Source organism: Puma concolor, chromosome B3, assembly GCF_028749965.1.
Source record: "Puma concolor isolate L17-30 chromosome B3, mPumCon1.1.hap2, whole genome shotgun sequence".
Taxonomy (NCBI): Eukaryota; Metazoa; Chordata; class Mammalia; order Carnivora; family Felidae; genus Puma; species Puma concolor.
Genome location: NC_141672.1, coordinates 53,368,216 through 53,384,928, shown reverse-complemented (window position 1 = coordinate 53,384,928; position 16,713 = coordinate 53,368,216). Strand labels below are relative to the sequence as shown.

At 36.1% G+C, this 16,713-nt stretch overlaps 1 protein-coding gene across 2 annotated transcripts in view; it reads right to left on the bottom strand.

The window, feature by feature from the left end:
• MDGA2 (MAM domain containing glycosylphosphatidylinositol anchor 2) overlaps nt 1-16,713 on the bottom strand; it is an 870,482-nt gene that overhangs the window by 272,586 nt on the left and 581,183 nt on the right. For both annotated transcript variants that reach the window (XR_015252395.1, XM_086709827.1), the window contains exon 6: nt 7,557-7,826. Coding sequence is in view for 1 of the 2 variants with exons in the window: in XM_086709827.1 (XP_086565953.1) it covers nt 7,557-7,826 (270 nt within the window). In the remaining variant the exon portion in view is untranslated. The remainder of the gene's footprint in view (nt 1-7,556; nt 7,827-16,713) is intronic.

Sequence of the window (16,713 nt, the reverse complement as noted above, 5' to 3'; positions counted from 1 at the left end):
ATATTAATACATTATATTATATATATTATATATTATATTATATATATATATTATATTTGGCTAAACTTTGAAAGGCACAATGGTAGCTTGGTTAAGACAGTGGCCCTGGAACCACATTGTATGGGTTTTGAATCTCAGCTTTGCTGCTTAAATAAGGCTTGTTTGGTGGAAGTTACTTAACTGTTCCCTCTTCAGTTTTACTTTTCTTTAAAATGGAAATAATATTTTTTACCTCATGAGTATTTTGGAATTATTAAAAAGTTAATGTATACAGTACGCCTGGTAGCTTGGAACATAACTATTACTATTACCTAAATGGAACTGATAAACTCAACTGCTCACAGTTTTTTTCCTCATACAATTTTAGAACTACAAAATTTTTTGTAATAAGCCTAAAGATCATTTTTAAGTGTTACAAGCACTAATATTTGATGTATTTCCACTAAATGTGCTTAATATTACAATTCAGATTTTTAGAGAGAACTCAAGTCATTTCATGTGGATACACTAGTTAGGTAAATCAACACATTTCAGTAGGTTATGATGTTCCTGGAGGTTACAGTATATTTCTGTACAGTTAGGAAACTGTAAATTCACGCCTCACTGAATACATATTGACTTCCTCCATAAAGGTTAAATCTATTTCAATATTGACAACCTATTTTTTCTCTTTCCATATTAGAAATCTGAGATCATAGCCAAAAAAAGAGGCTGGGATATTTCTAAAATTAAAAAAAAAAACTGTTGGGGCGCCTGGGTGGCACAGTCGGTTAAGCGTCCGACTTCAACCAGGTCACGATCTCACGGTCCGTGAGTTCGAGCCCCGCGTCAGGCTCTGGGCTGATGGCTCGGAGCCTGGAGCCTGTTTCCGATTCTGTGTCTCCCTCTCTCTCTGCCCCTCCCCCGTTCATGCTCTGTCTCTCTCTGTCCCAAAAATAAATAAAAAACGTTGAAAAAAAAAATTAAAAAAAAAAAAAAACTGTTTACAATATCACTTAGCAGAGGCCAGGGTTCAAGATAGGGGCTGATAAAATTAAGGAGAAATTGGGAAAAAAAAAAATAAGAGGCATAAGTGAGTTTTGAGACAGCATGGGAGTATGATGTGAAGAATATGGTTTGTGGAGTATGCCACATATTGGGGTGCCTATTTAAAACCATGTCTGCAGATTATTTGACACTGCTCCCTTTCATCCCCTCTGGAAGCAGGCCAGCCTTTATCACTGCCTTGAATAGAATGCAGTAATGACACCACATGACTTTGGAACCCAGGTTAAAAGAATCCACACAGCACTCGGGACTTTTGTCCTGGGATCCAGTAGAATTCTAGCTACCATGAGCCCTCCATGTGGAGAAAGCATGCAAAGAGACTATTGAGAGTGAAGGACAGAGACTGAGCTAAAGAACTCAGCTGTTTAAATTTTTTAGTCTAGACAACAGATATTTGAATGAAAAGCCTTGAAGATGATCCCAGCACTAGCCGCTTTCAAAATGCAATCATAGGAGACCCTAAATTTTTTAGCCAAGCTTTTCAAACCCCAGAGTTGTGAGCAAAGCAAATGTCAGCTACTGTCTCAAGCTACTGTTTGGGGGTGGCTTATTACACTGCAATAAATCATCGGAACAATGTGGCCTTTTAAATGAGCTAGTCATATCACACAGATGTTTAGTAGGATTTAACATGTATATAAAGTTCCTAACTTACATTAATAACATTTAGTACATAATTAGGATATCAAAGGGAGACAGATGTCTGAAGAAATGTTTAACATAAGCCATTAAACTTATAAAAGAGATCTATTTACTCAACATATATTTATTGAGCATCTATGATATGCTGGGTAATTTTCTAGGTTCTAGGGTTACATTACTGAATAAGACAACAGATAAATTCTTTGTCCCCATATTCTCATCAAACAAACAATAAATAAAGATATGTATAAGACAACTCCAGGTAGTTATGTAATAAGAAGAAACAACAAATCATGCAAGGGGATTAGGGGTAGGTTATCTCAGAGAGGGTAGTCAAAAACCTCCCAGAAGACAGTATTTGAAAATTAACATTTTAGGCCAAACGAACAGTAAATGTTCAAGTCCCGAGTTGTGGAAAGGAAAAAGAAGAATAATGAGTATAAAGTATAGTGGGTAAAGAGGGGCAAGAAATGATGAGGAGGAATCTGAATTCCATTTTAGGTGAAATTCCACTTTAGGGAAAGTCATGGGAGGAGTTTCCAATAGTAGAATGAGATAATGCCAATCATTCTGTCTCTTGTATGAATGGGTGGCTGTTGACAAACACCCATTCCCTCTTATTCCTGAGCACACAGTAGGAAGACATTTCCCAGCCTTCATGCCATTGCATGTCACTTGGCGTGACTATGCACCTAAGATCTAGCCAATAGAATGTGAGTGGAACTAATGCAGACCTGCTCCATAAAAATCTCCCATGTGTTCTCATTCAAACTCCTTCCCACTTCCAGCTAAGAGGGATGGAGGTATTACTCAGAGAAGCCTTAGCAGCCACAGATTGAAGATGGCAGAGATATCATCAACCTAGGTGCCTGAATGCATGGATCAGACTCTCCATTTCTACCTGTACCCACCCACCCCCACCCCATACACACATATACCAATTACACACACAACACTCTCACCAACATTATTGACTAGGAAATGCCTGAACTCTTTCATGAGAAACATCTATAGTGTTTCTGTTTTCAGTAAATACATTTATAGGTCTATTTGTTAAAAGCCTAGTCTACTTTATTTACTACAGTGGATAAAAGAGGGGCTTCTAAAAGCAAAGCTGGAGTGGAAAGATGAAAGAAAAGGCTATTTTAATAAACTAGGGGAGATACATTGATAGTTTACATAAGGGTAGTAATGGTGAACTTGGTAACATATGCCCAGATTCAGAGTACAGTTTGAAGATAGAGCCAATATGGACCAACGTAGCAGACAAACGACCTGTCTATTTCATCTCAATCCTACTGAGGAGGCTTTTCATGGGAACAGATGGAGCTCTGAAGTACTTTCCCTGAAAAGGTACGTGATACATCTGAGGAAGCCAAAACTTGTGTGGGCAATAGGGTAGCTACACTGGAATTTGTGTGCTCTACCAGAGATCACTGGTGAACATTTCCACTAAATGGATGTGAGTCACAGAGAAAGAGAAATAGCACAGACTTGTCTTGGGCTCTCTTTAGTTGGCTGCCCAGAGGAAAGCGAGAAGCCTTCAGCAGAAAGGAGGAAAGGACACAGCATAAGAGGTTGTGCTCGGGGAATGTGGCACATTAAGGGGCTCTTGGGAGATTCCATCACTAGAGCTCAATCCTTAATCCACATAAATATATATCTCTTCTAGATAGAGGAATCTCCCAAGAGTCCCTTAATGTGCCACATAAGAAAGACAAATGTTTTATATAGAGAAGACCTCTCTACCCCACCACAAGCCAGGGAGGTCACATCTGGCGATCAGGTCAGTGGTGGAGTGGGTAGTCAGCAGGGTGGTAGATAAACAGAAAAAGATGAAGAAGTCAATACACATCCCTTCTGCTTTCCCATTGCAAGTCTCCAACCTAATGTGGACCCAAGCTGAGCAGGAGAGAAATTTTTGCATTAAATCAGGCTTAGAATTTTACTAGTATTTTGGATAATGCATCCAGAAACCCTGAACTAAATGTGTGCTTGTGGTTTGAATGAACTGTAAGACTCTCCATTTCTAATAATGAGGATAAGGGTCAGCAGATATGCTGACTTTTCTTCTTGAAATGGGAAGATTAAGCCACTGAATAACATTTAAAGAGACCACAGGAAACTAAAATACAATAATGTCTTGATCGTGTTATGAACCATGCTTGTTCAACACAGTGGTTCAATTCATGACATATGAAAATCATGGAAATGACATATTGAAAAGAAGCTTGGAAAGCAGTGGGCCCAGGCCATCCTGCTTCTCTTCTGACTCGGGAAAAATGTGGCTCCATCATGACAACTTAAAGAATAAGAAAAGGCATTGCAGCTATATTTATAAATATCTAACAAAATATTAAAGCATATGACGTTCCTCTTCAGTTTTGAGCATGTTATCTACAAGAAGTTCTGTCTACATTATTTAAAGTGTTTTCTATTAAAATAAAGAAACACAACAAAAGACAATTCAGAAATGTTTCTAGAGTTTTATTCCTGTCTTCGCCCCATGCTCTTATTTGTTCCATGAATATTCTCCAATGGTAATGGGAATTCTACACACAAAATATCCCTGTGCTTGCTCAAAATTCTGGTCTATGGATCTTGATTTCATTGCAGATAAGAATGTGTGTGTGTGTGTGGGGGGGAGGGGGAACCTAGAGCTTCCTGTTTACTGTATCCATAACACAGTTAATCTGAGACACTGCAGAGGTCTACAAATTCAGAAGACTTGAAAATAATTTCTTTGATATAATGAAAACCATTTTCTTTAACTGTATTTCTTGGCCATGGTGGCAGGAATCAGATGCCTCACATTACCATAGCAGTTTTCTCCCCACATGTAATCTAGAACCCATTAACAAAGGCTATTTCTCTACTCAGTATGATTTTAGACAAATCTCGTCAAATCGACCTTATGAATTATGTGAATGCCATTGCTGAGAGGTTCCACTGGCAATACATTGTGGCTCTGCACACATACACTTCAGATAAATTAAAAGTTTAAAATGTATGAATTGGGGATATACATGTTTAGGTCACTCCCATCAGAGTTGGAAATTGTCTTTTGTAAGAACATGGATTAAAACTGCTAGATGGAATGGGGAAGAGCAGATCACTCTCTGAGCATCTATGTGCTGTGGATTGTAGTCCCTCAAAGAGGGGGCCTGAGAAACACAAATATTTTATGCCAGATATTTTGCCAGTTGTATAGGAATTCAATGCAATTGCAGATGATCCTCTGGTCAAACTATATTTAATGCATCATTTTTCTCTAGTGAATTCCCCTCCTTGAAAAAATAGTGGAATGAAAGATTCTACATTGCATCCATGAGTCTTAAGGATAGTTTTGCAATGATTTAATGAGTGTCAAATTTTTATAGCAATATTTGATAACATTATTTCATGAGTATTTGGGAAAGCATGTGCTTAAAAGCAAACAAATAAAAATGGGAATAATAAACATGATGATTTGTACAGTTCCTTTCTTTCTTTCTTTCTTTCTTTCTTTCTTTCTTTCTTTCTTTCTTTCTTTCTTTCTTTCTTCTCCTTCCTTCCTTCCTTCCTTCCTTCCTTCCTTCCTTCCTTCCTTCCTTCCTTCCTTCCTTCCTTTCTTTTCTTGAAATTTGGAGTGGCCGGAGAATTTACTCAGTGACACCAGGCTTAGAGAAGTCCATGTCAGCAATATTGATATCCAAGTTAGGAAGGTTAGGATACTTCCATTCATGGACTCTGTCTTTTTATTCATTTCCATGTGTTATTCCTTTGTATTCTTATCTTTCTTACAGAATTGTGAACCCCTGTGAGGGTAGTAACTGATTTTTGTAGTTACCACCATGCATCCCTTACAAAGTTGCTGAGTTGTTAGCATATGGTAGTCATCCAGTAGAAGTTTCTGAAATCAAACAGCTGAAGTAAAGATCACATTTCATTTGTTTTAAAATCCCTATTATGTTCACCTTCAAACACTTCTAAAATCAGAATGTATCTCACACTCAGTATTCTCTTATGATTGCTATCAACACGGCAAAGCAGTGATGATCTAACTTGAGAGAAAATCAGAGACCATATTTCTCTGTAATTCTGGATTATAAATGTCCTTAATGATAAAGAAAGATGTATGGAAAACCATAGTCAACAAAGACTGGGATTGAAACAGTTGGGTTGGGGGCACCTGGGTGGCTCAGTCGGTTGAGCGGCCGACTTCGGCTCAGGTCACGATCTCACAGTCCGTGAGTTCGAGCCCCGCGTCAGGCTCTGTGCTGACAGCTCAGAGCCTGGAGCCTGTTTCAGATTCTGTGTCTCCATCTCTCTCTGACCCTCCCCCGTTCATGCTCTGTCTCTCTCTGTCTCAAAAATAAATAAACGTTAAAAAAAAATTTAAAAAGGTGTTTAAAAAAAAAAGAAACAGTTGGGTTGGTTCTGAGTGTGAAATTTTAGGAATAATTTAATCAACTTGTTTTTTTTTACTTTCCTTTTTATACATAGTAAATGGTTGATACATGGCTTAAACGAAAACCTAAGTATATACAGATCTGAAACACTGCTTTCAGTAACATTGTATCTCATAAGAAAACACTGTGGTAGCTTAATTGACATTACACTTTACTTTGTAGAGATACATAAAATAAAGGTCCATCTTGCAATTACTAAACATTGTACAGCCTACAATTTGGTAGCAGATAGTGCATTTTTCATAGTGCTTCATTTACATCTAACACCTTGCAATATTTTGAAGAGTATATTTTTGGTCAAGTACCATTTTTCTGAGAATTGGATAAGAACAGATAGCTACAGTCCCTAAAGCCACTGCAACCCACGTTCACAAAATTACAAATGTTAGTGTCAATACATTCAATTATGTTTTGCTTCCATTACAATCCTCCATCATGAGAAACTTTCATTTGCCTGTGAGGCAAGTCCTCTTGGGCATGTGAATATCTATTTTAAATTTAGAGGCATTGGTGTCCTTCCTCCATCCCAACCCAGGACCATGCCAGGTGAGACATGAAGAAACACAATCTCCTTGCACAGTAACTTAACATCCTCCAACCTGCAGGGATAGCATCTCCTTTACATATAGTACCAACACACCAGCTGGCAGCAGCCACACTAGAACATCAACGCTAATGTCAACTTCATGACCCACCTTTTATGTCAATTCCTCAAATAAATTTGTCGGACTTTTCCATGTCTTTCTCTAATCTCTATCTGTTAAAACTTCCCAGCCTCTACAAACTGATGTAAACGTGATTAGATATTTCCTAACAACCTCAGCCAGCACTTACTGCAATTTTTTATATGTCTATAGCTTTTGCTTATGCCTCCCCAACGATGGATCACAGGGCTATTAAGTGAGGTATTTTATTTTCACTGACAGTATAATCCTTGAGTGCAAGGTAATGTTTTGTCGATCTCTATATAATCCTACAATTTTCAATTTAGAGCTCCGCTTGTAATAGGGATTCAATAAATGTTTATTAAACATTAAATTGATACATGTATTAAACTTCTAAACTGATATGCAATCTTTAAAATGATTAACTCTCTATGCCACATTTGTGTTTTAATGAATTTTTTTTCTAAAAACATATTATAAAAACTATTCAGTGGAATAGTTTCATAGTATCACTAAGACTATGTTATGAAAACCATTCGATGCAAATATAAAGAAAGCATGGTTATTAAGATTCAGAAATTTTAGTTGCCATTTAGAATTAGACATCATTCATCAACTATAAATAATTTTCTATGTATATTACACATACATGCAATATTTGAGGAAATGTTTTCATACCAAATGTTATTTGCTTTGTGATAGCCTCGCTAACACAGAAATCTATGTGGTAACATTCTCTAGGCCAACTTACCTCTCACAATGATGTTGGTGGACTTTTTCGCAGGGTTTCCCACATTATTATTGGCGATGCAGCTGTAAGTACCGGCATCTTCTGAGGTGATGGCAGGTATGGTCAACGTTCCTCCATTCAAAACTGTCTTTTCAGGCAGAGTCCCAAAGGACCTGACCCAGGTGAGAGTGGGCACAGGCTCTCCTCCTGTCGTAACACATACTAATGTTATGGCCTCTCCAGGATTTACAACTATAGGGTCATCCACCAAGAGTTTAATTGACGGAGATGCTAAAAGACATAAAGAAACAAACAAACAAACAAACAAAAAAAAAACATGCACTATTTAGATCTCCTACAACTGGAATTCAACAGCATGCTTTATATTTATTCAAACAACTAAAATGGCATATTCTTTTCTTTTGCCAAAATCTTACTGTACAATCAAGTTTAAACCAGATATAATGGTTACATATTTTAATTACATGGCATAAACCTGTAGAAGTGCGCTAAGAATCTTACACAGAGAGAGAGGAATTAAAATTTATGTATTCCTGGATTATTGTTCCAAAATTAGAATGACAAGAAAGATTAAGGTTTTTAAGTAAAAATCCCTTTCTCTTTTAATACTGACAATCATTATTTGTTTTTGTTCTCCCAGGTACAAATGTTGCAGCTGTTTAGTCCTTGTATTTTCATAAGGAAGATCATCAATTATTGAATTTGTGGATCATTCTGAGGTGCTATGATATATTTTTGTGCCTGAACCCAACTGAATAAGAGATAAAGGCGTAGATCATTCCGGTCTTTGACCAAGCAGTGGGCCTGGTTTTTGATCTTGAAAGGAATAACAAATCATCTAATTCTAATGCAGTCCCCATACTTCATCTCTAACCTCTCCATTCACAAAAGGTCTAAGACAGTGAGTTAGCATAACTGCTTTAAAACAAACAAATGAGAGCTCAAACATAGTTGCCAAACTGTGACTCCTGCCACGCTAATGTTTAGGTTATATAATAATCTCCCCAGTGAAAATAATTCCCTTGCAAACTTTCAGGTTAAAAAATATAAAGTAAATACCATTCAAAAAAATGCTGTGTTAGACTTTTCACCAAACACTCAAAACAGAAACAGCACAAAAACTATCTGTGTTCACATGCAGCACTTTTTTCTGCTTACAGTGAAGTGCTGGCCTACACAACGCATCCCTAAATGAAGACGGGGGAATGCAGTATGCTGGTGTCTGATCTTACATATGCAGAAATATCTTATACCAAAGGTAAAACTGTATTGTAAATCCACATCAAAAACACATGAAATATTCAATTGTACAGTATAATTTTTTTTAACTATTAACTTCAACTTAGAGTAGAGAGTGATTTCTCAGAATAAAAGGCAAACTTGTGTGGTCCAATATTGTCTTTCCTTGTTAAAACAAAATAAAGCCAAAAAACAGACAAGAAAAACAGAACAAGAAAACAATTCCATATTATTATTATTATGGTTCTGTGGGATGGGCACAAATTGCCTGGATAACATTTTTAAACATGATTTTTTGCATGTTGGTCCTTCTAACATCATTTTAAGTAATATGGAAGTTTTTCAAAGTGTCTTAATAGCCCATGTGAGGTGTTTACTTGAAATTATAAAGATTTATGATTAAAACTGGAAAACTCACATAGTGAAAATAATATGCAAAAGGCACTGCAGTTTAGTACAAAAGAAAATTCTGTCAAATAGTTATTTAATATTACTATTTAAATATTTTAAAAATAGATATTATGTCTAAGTATCAATATATTGCCATGAAAAAGTAAAAGAAATCCCCATAGCCGAATGTGAGGTAAATAGCATAATCTCACAAGGGTATTTGGTTAAAGTATAATTCTAGAGATTCCAACTTTTATATCATGCTAACACAGTTCATTTGTTTTACATCATATTTTAGTAAAATTTAAAGTCCCAAGGCTTAACGGCCATTAACAGCATACGTTTGGACTATGGAAATATACAATGGTGACATTAACTCAAGAAATATGTGCCCCTGAAATCGACTTGTATAAAGATGAGCTTCTATTAGTTTCTTTTTTTTTTTTAATTTTTTTTCAACGTTTATTTATTTTTGGGACAGAGAGAGACAGAGAGAGAGGGAGACACAGAATCGGAAACAGGCTCCAGGCTCTGAGCCATCAGCCCAGAGCCTGATGCGGGGCTCGAACTCACGGACCGCGAGATCGTGACCTGGCTGAAGTCGGACGCTTAACCGACTGCGCCACCCAGGCGCCCCTATTAGTTTCTATTAAAGAAAAAAGCTCAAGAAAATTCTGAAGTTCAGAAAAATAATACATACATAACAAGACCACTGTTTTACCTATAAAGCACTATATAGAACTATATCCACTGTCTTATTTTTTAAAAAATCCTCTTTCCCAAATCTGAATTAAAAAAAGAATATCGTCCAACTTAGATTTGTTGAAGATGGCATTCATTTTTCTGATTATCCCTGATATTAAAAATACCCCAAGAAGAACACAATAATGGCAAATGATTTCAAGACTTTAAGAATATTCATATATATGTTAACATCAAAATTTTCTACTTTAAATACTGAAAAGGTAAAAGGTGAAATTGCTGTCATTTTGTTTTAGTGTCTTACTTTTGATTTTGTAAGTATCAGTTTTTTTAAACTATGAGGTTTTGCTTAAGAACCTCAGAGGCATTAGAATTCACTAGGCTTAAGTGTAAAGCATGTCTTAGAGAAAAAAAATTAAAATGGGAAGACTTAAAAATATTTTTTTCTATTATCAAATGTATTTTTAGAGGAGATTTCTTATTGGAAGGATCCTTTGCTAATTTGGAGGTTTATAAAAGAGTAATGCAATATATCCTGGGCTATTTACTCCCTTTTTATAGGTTTCCATAGCCCCCATATTTTTCCCTTTCATATTACATTGTATAATATTAGCCATGTTATCAGAACTGCTCTTGAGCCAGATGTAGTGTGGTGGTTCTATTATCTGAGTGATTCCATTATCCATTAAGTGGTGGGGTGTTTGAGTGGTAAGAGACACGTGGGTTAAAATCTTGACTGTGCTATTATTTAATAGCTGTTTGAACTTGGACAAGTTCTTTTACTTCTTGGTGACTCAATTTCTCATTGTTGAGATGGAGGAAAGCAATTGCTAACAAGCTTATAGCTTTGAGATGCTTTAACATGTCTAAAGTGTTTACAACAATGTCTAGGACAAAATATCCACTGAAAAAGTGATATCCTCTGTTACTATTTTTGTTACCACTATCATAGCCAGGTCCAACACTTAGCACATAATAGGTACTTAATAAGTACTAGAAAGGCAAATCAATAAGGGAGCAAATTAATAAATGAGTGACTGGTGTGAAAAATTTAGTCACTATAAAATTCAACTGTTCTATTTTATTCTGATGCATATGGCTGAGATATTTTAGGATCATTTTGACATTTGGAGGTTTTATACCATGTCATATAAAACACATTTAAAGACATACACATTGTAAGCAAACATGATTAAGCATTTATTAATATTTTAAATAATTTTCAATTTATAATTTAAAACTATTATTTTTCAAAATTCAACATTTTCACAGGACTTTTCAAAGCTTATGAGCAAAAATTATTATACGTATTTCATCATCCACCTTGTGAGTGAATGCTATTTGTTTCACAGTGTCCTTAAATTGTCCAACCATCCTGAGTCTGTGCATTATAAGATTCCTCTTTAGCACTTATATAGGTAGACAGGAAATGAGAAAGATAAATCTCATTACACTAAATCATGTAAGTAGCTGAGTGTTCAGTAAATGACTATAGCATGTGTTGGTCAAATTACCACATCACTATATCAATACAAACATGGAAGGCCACAGAGGTCATCAGTCTCCTTACTATGACAAAACTGCAGTGTCCTAAAACATATTGCAAGATCTAGACATCCATACATTCTTCACAGCAACATCTGAGAGACAGATTACCATTTTCAGCTCATTGTTAAGTAATAAAGAAATTAAACATGAAGATTGAAAAAGGGACAAGAGAAACACTGAATGGACAATATAAGTTTTATTTGGGATGTTCATGAAACCAAAGCAAAAAGTAGAAAAAATGAAATACATACAATAAACAAAGGAAATTTTCCAAATTAAGTGAAATTTAATAGAGTATTTGAAACATGTTTTTAGTTATTACCAACACCTGACTCAAATTGCATAAAAATAATTCCAACTAAGTCAGCTTTTAACATAGCTCACACATAGATACCACCAGCTATAAAAATTCTGTGTATATGCAGGGCTTATAAATAACTGTGGTGCCATTCAGATTTTCAGAAAGGTAATCTTGCCAGCACTTAATTATGGCAAGCATGGGTTACCATAGGAGTTGTCACAGAGATGTGACTGTCCTCTTCAACATCAGTATGCCAACATTCTAGCATGACTGATGTGCTCTGTGGTAGGAATCTGACTGACTGATCGATTGATAGATAAATTATTGGTCCTGGGAGAAATGTGATGAAGTAGGATAACAAAAAGAGAGAGAGAGAGAGAAAGAGAAGGGAACGAAGAGGAAGAGAGGAATAACCAGTCTGTTGTCTTTATTTTCCAAAATCCTAAACATTTAATAGAGTTTCAATAACTGCAGTGTGGAAAATATATTTTAGGAAATATCTTTGAGAAAGGGAATTCTGGCCATATTCCCTTCAGTTGCTTGTGGGCTGAGCAACAGACACTTCAGTGGGTTCCAGACAGAGAGAGGACTGGCCTCTTGGTTCACACACCAAATCCCAACAGCTGGATATTCAAGAGCAGAGTATCTGTGTATCCCTTCTTGGTTTGAGGTCACTGAGTGTGACCAGCTAGATAAACGAGGACACAGTGAATCTCATGGGAAAAGCTCCATGCCTCAGGGGAGTTGTCTTCAGCCCCACGATGGTGGAATGGAAGAACAGAGACACCTCAACTAGCATGGTCTTTGTCTTAGTTTGAGTCTTTCCAAAAATAGGTCCTGATATATGTAGTTAACTTGAGTGCAGATGCAAGGAATCATACTGAAGGAACAGAAAAGGGGGAAAGGAAAGGGGGAAAAGCCAGTAAAGGAGCACTAACAAGCTGGTCATCTTTGTGGGAACCCTGGGAGAAACTATGGAGAACAGACCTCAAAGCTCTCCTTGTGAAGAGCAAGAAGGCTGTGTGGGGTGTTGTCTACTACCTCCCATCCCTCATTAGTTGAGGATTATTCTGTGGTTCTTAACTTTCCAACCTCATGCTTTGGTTGAACACATTGCTGAGTCCAGAGAAAGTCCTTAGAGAGAAGAGTACTGAATGTGGAACCTGTAGAAAGAAACTTCAGCAACCTCCACAACATGCTAAGAAGAGAAGGCAGGGCTTTCACAGTATCTGCTAGGATATCCTTCCATGTATCAGTGATAAATACCTGGCTATGTGGAGATAATATGAAAGAAATAGAGAAAGAAAGAATAACAAATAAATGGGTGGTGAGTAGAGGCACCTTTATCCATAAGGATACAGGCACAAAACAAAATGAATAAGAACATGGTGTAAATTGAAGGAAGGGGGATAAAAGTATATATGATTAACTTCCTGCTTCTGTTCTATGGCCCTACATTTTCTAAACTAAAAGATATACAGATGATAAGCAAACCAAGCCCAGCTTCTATGTGGAGAGGCATAGCATAAGGTATGCTTACAGACTCAAGGAATAGGAAAAAATTTCTCCCAGAAGAACTACTTACTTCACTGAGATGCAAGAATCACTATTTTTTTCATGCCTTTCCTTGAAATCCATTTTCAACACACATTTCACTGAAACAGGTTGCAGTGAACATTTCATGTAGTAAAAATGAGAGAATATTGTAGAAGTTGAAGACTGAAAATAACCTATCCATTTACTAGGGTTACTATTCAAATATTATCATTGTTGACATATTGATTGATTCCCATGAAATCCAGAAATGATATCATATTAAGCAATTCTGTTTAAAACAATGCTCCAGGATATGGCAATATTCGAAACAGTATTCATAAATAGTCTCTAATTCAAGAGTGAGGCTTTGGTACAGATATTGAAACCAACATGCATTTTTATTACATTAATATTCACAGACAGAATACTTCTGGAAATGATTGAGAAGGCAGAGTAAGTGTGTTTCTGCACAGAAAATTACATAAAAGTCTCCTAGAAGAGACCTAGTTAATAATAATACCAGGGTCCAAACCAGGTTGGCACAACCTCTTTTGTTATTATTTTGTTGCTGTTGCTGTTATTAGGAAGGAATGTTTTTAGATGTGTTGCTTATTTTCCCTAGTACAACGAATTTCAACACATTCATTCATCCATTCACTCAATGAGTATTTATTGACAACCTACTATATATTTAGTCCCTGTGATGGGCACTTGAAATTTACTGGTGAAAAGAAAAACAGCCAAAGATCCCCTGCACTCAGAAGCTTACATCCTAGCAGGAACAGAGCCAGCCCTTTCCCCATGATTCCCATTATCTTAGGTGACTTCATATATTTACACCACCTGCCTGTTCTCTGAAGTTATGTGCATTTCTGATCCCTGACCAAGATGCTTATGCCACATGAACAAAATGAGTAAGGAAATTTGCCACAAGATATTATTCAATAAAATGAAGCTTTACAAAATAGAACAAGTGTCATTTACATTTGAATCTAATAAGTGGACAAGATAAATGTAAAAATTAGAAATGGAACTTGTGTTTTAAGGTGAGCAAAAGCTTATTTCAGTCAGTAAGCAATGCCAATAGTTGGGATGATTAAATACTTAATGGCCTGAAATGCCTTCATATACTTTGGGAAACATGATGGAAAATAACAGTAAAACCACATACACCTCTCTCCCTTGGTCAATAATCCCTAACTATTCTTCCCAAAATGTAAAATCTTGGCTAAATTGGGTCTCATTCAAGTTTACAAGAAACCAAGCATTAATTTGCTATTGCAGCCGAATCCCAGGGGGTCATCACTCATGGAGAGTAATCCAAGCTAAGCACTTCCGACTAAGGAATTTGTTGTACACAGAACTTTCCTGTTCTTTACAGAAGGTACCAGTTGTTTAGGAAGAGTGCCACTTTGTAACAATGTCCTCTTCACAAGATCAATAGAGCATGAATTTGCTATACTTGTTGCCTGAAATTTTCTTTCAGTGTTTATACACTTGGTAAACAGGTAGTCAACACTTTACCATGCTCAACTATCAATATCAATTCTTCACTGGATTCCTAGTTTCCTGCCCAAGCCAACTGAGTTACTTCCTCCTTTGTATGGCAATAGCTACTTTTAGTAACCATCCTTCATGCCCCACTACAACATTACAACATTTACTCCTACCCTTGTACTGTGAGATATTTAGGAATAGGATATCAGGGTGAAAAGGATGATGTTTTTCATATTTGTACCAACAGCACCTAGAAAAGGATGTCATAAAGAATTAAGTGCTCAATAACGTCTCATTAAATAAAACAATGTTGAATTTAAAGATTAGAGAACAATATGCTTAACATAATTAACTTTCAGGGAAATGCAAATCAAAACCACAATGAAATATGATATCACACCTGTAAGGATGGCTAAAATAAAAAAGACAAGAAATAACAGTGTTGGTGAGGATGTGGAGGAAAAAGAAACTCTAATATTACTGTTAGTGGGATTATAAACTAGTACAGTCATTATGGAAAACAGTATGGATGTTGCTCAAAAAATTAAAAATAGAAATATCATATAATCCAATAATTCCACTATTGGGTACTTACCCAAAGAAAGTGAAAACACTAATATGAAAATACATATGCACTCCTATGTTGACTGCCCCATTATTTACAATAGCCAAGATATGGAAGCAACCTAAGTGCCCATCAAGAGACAAACTGATAAGGAAGATGTGGTATGAATGGAATATTACACATCATAAAAAAGGATGAGATTATACCATTTGAGACAACATGGATGCACCTAAAGGGTATTATGCTGATTAAGTCAGATTAAGAAAGACAAATACCATATGATTTCTGTCATGTGGAATCTAAAAACAAAACAAAAAACAAACAAATAAACAAACACGGGGAAGAATCAGACCCAAAATACAGACAGAAAACTGATGGTTGCCAGGCAAGTGGGTGTAAGTGGGCAAAATGGGTGAAGGGAAGTAGAACATACAGGATACCAGCTATGGAATGACTAGGTCACAGGAATAAAACGCACAGAACAAGGAATATAGTTAATGATATTGTAATAGTGACGTATGACGACAGACGGTAGCTAGATTAGTGGTGAACACAGCATAATGTATACACTCAAATCATATTGGTGTACTCCCAAAACTAATGTAACACTGTGTGTCAACTATACTCAGTAAAATTAACAATAAAAAATAAAGATTAGAGAACAGAAACTCCACTTAATCCCCAACTACTCATTATTATAAACTTAACCCCCCAAAAAAAATGAAAAAAATGTGACATATGACTTATAATTTCATGAGCCATTCATTGAAAAATAGTAGTTATAAAGACCTGCCAGTTCTTTCACTGATGGATCCATCTAAACTTAACCTGGTTTATATTACTAACAAGGTGACGACAACGAATTTCTCTATCAAAATTTAGTACACCACTTTTACATAGTATCTTATTTACACTTCTTTGTGCTTAACCCTTTGCTCACTTATGACATACACATTACTATTAATAAACTATGTGATTAAGCTAAATTATATCCCCGAAACCAAAACAAAGGGAGCATGGCCTTTATCCTAAGAGGACAGTATGCAGATAATTCAATATGGCCTTAAAAAAAATCAGTCAGGACTTAAGACTTTTCTATGAGAATGAGATAGTGCAGCAGCAGAAGAGATAAAGACATCACCTCTAAGACCATCTGGTGCAGATCTCACAGCTATACTATTGAAGCCGTACCAGAGCATCGAAGCAAACAAAACAATAATTCTGTTCTGGCTACCACAGCTGCTGAAATAGAGGCAGCTGGTATTTCTATAACCAGTATGATAACACAGAGAGATCCATGCAAAAAGGTACTCTCTTACTGGTTACTCTCTTATTGAACTGACAAAGATTACTTTTCTCTTTCTATAACCCAGCCTGGG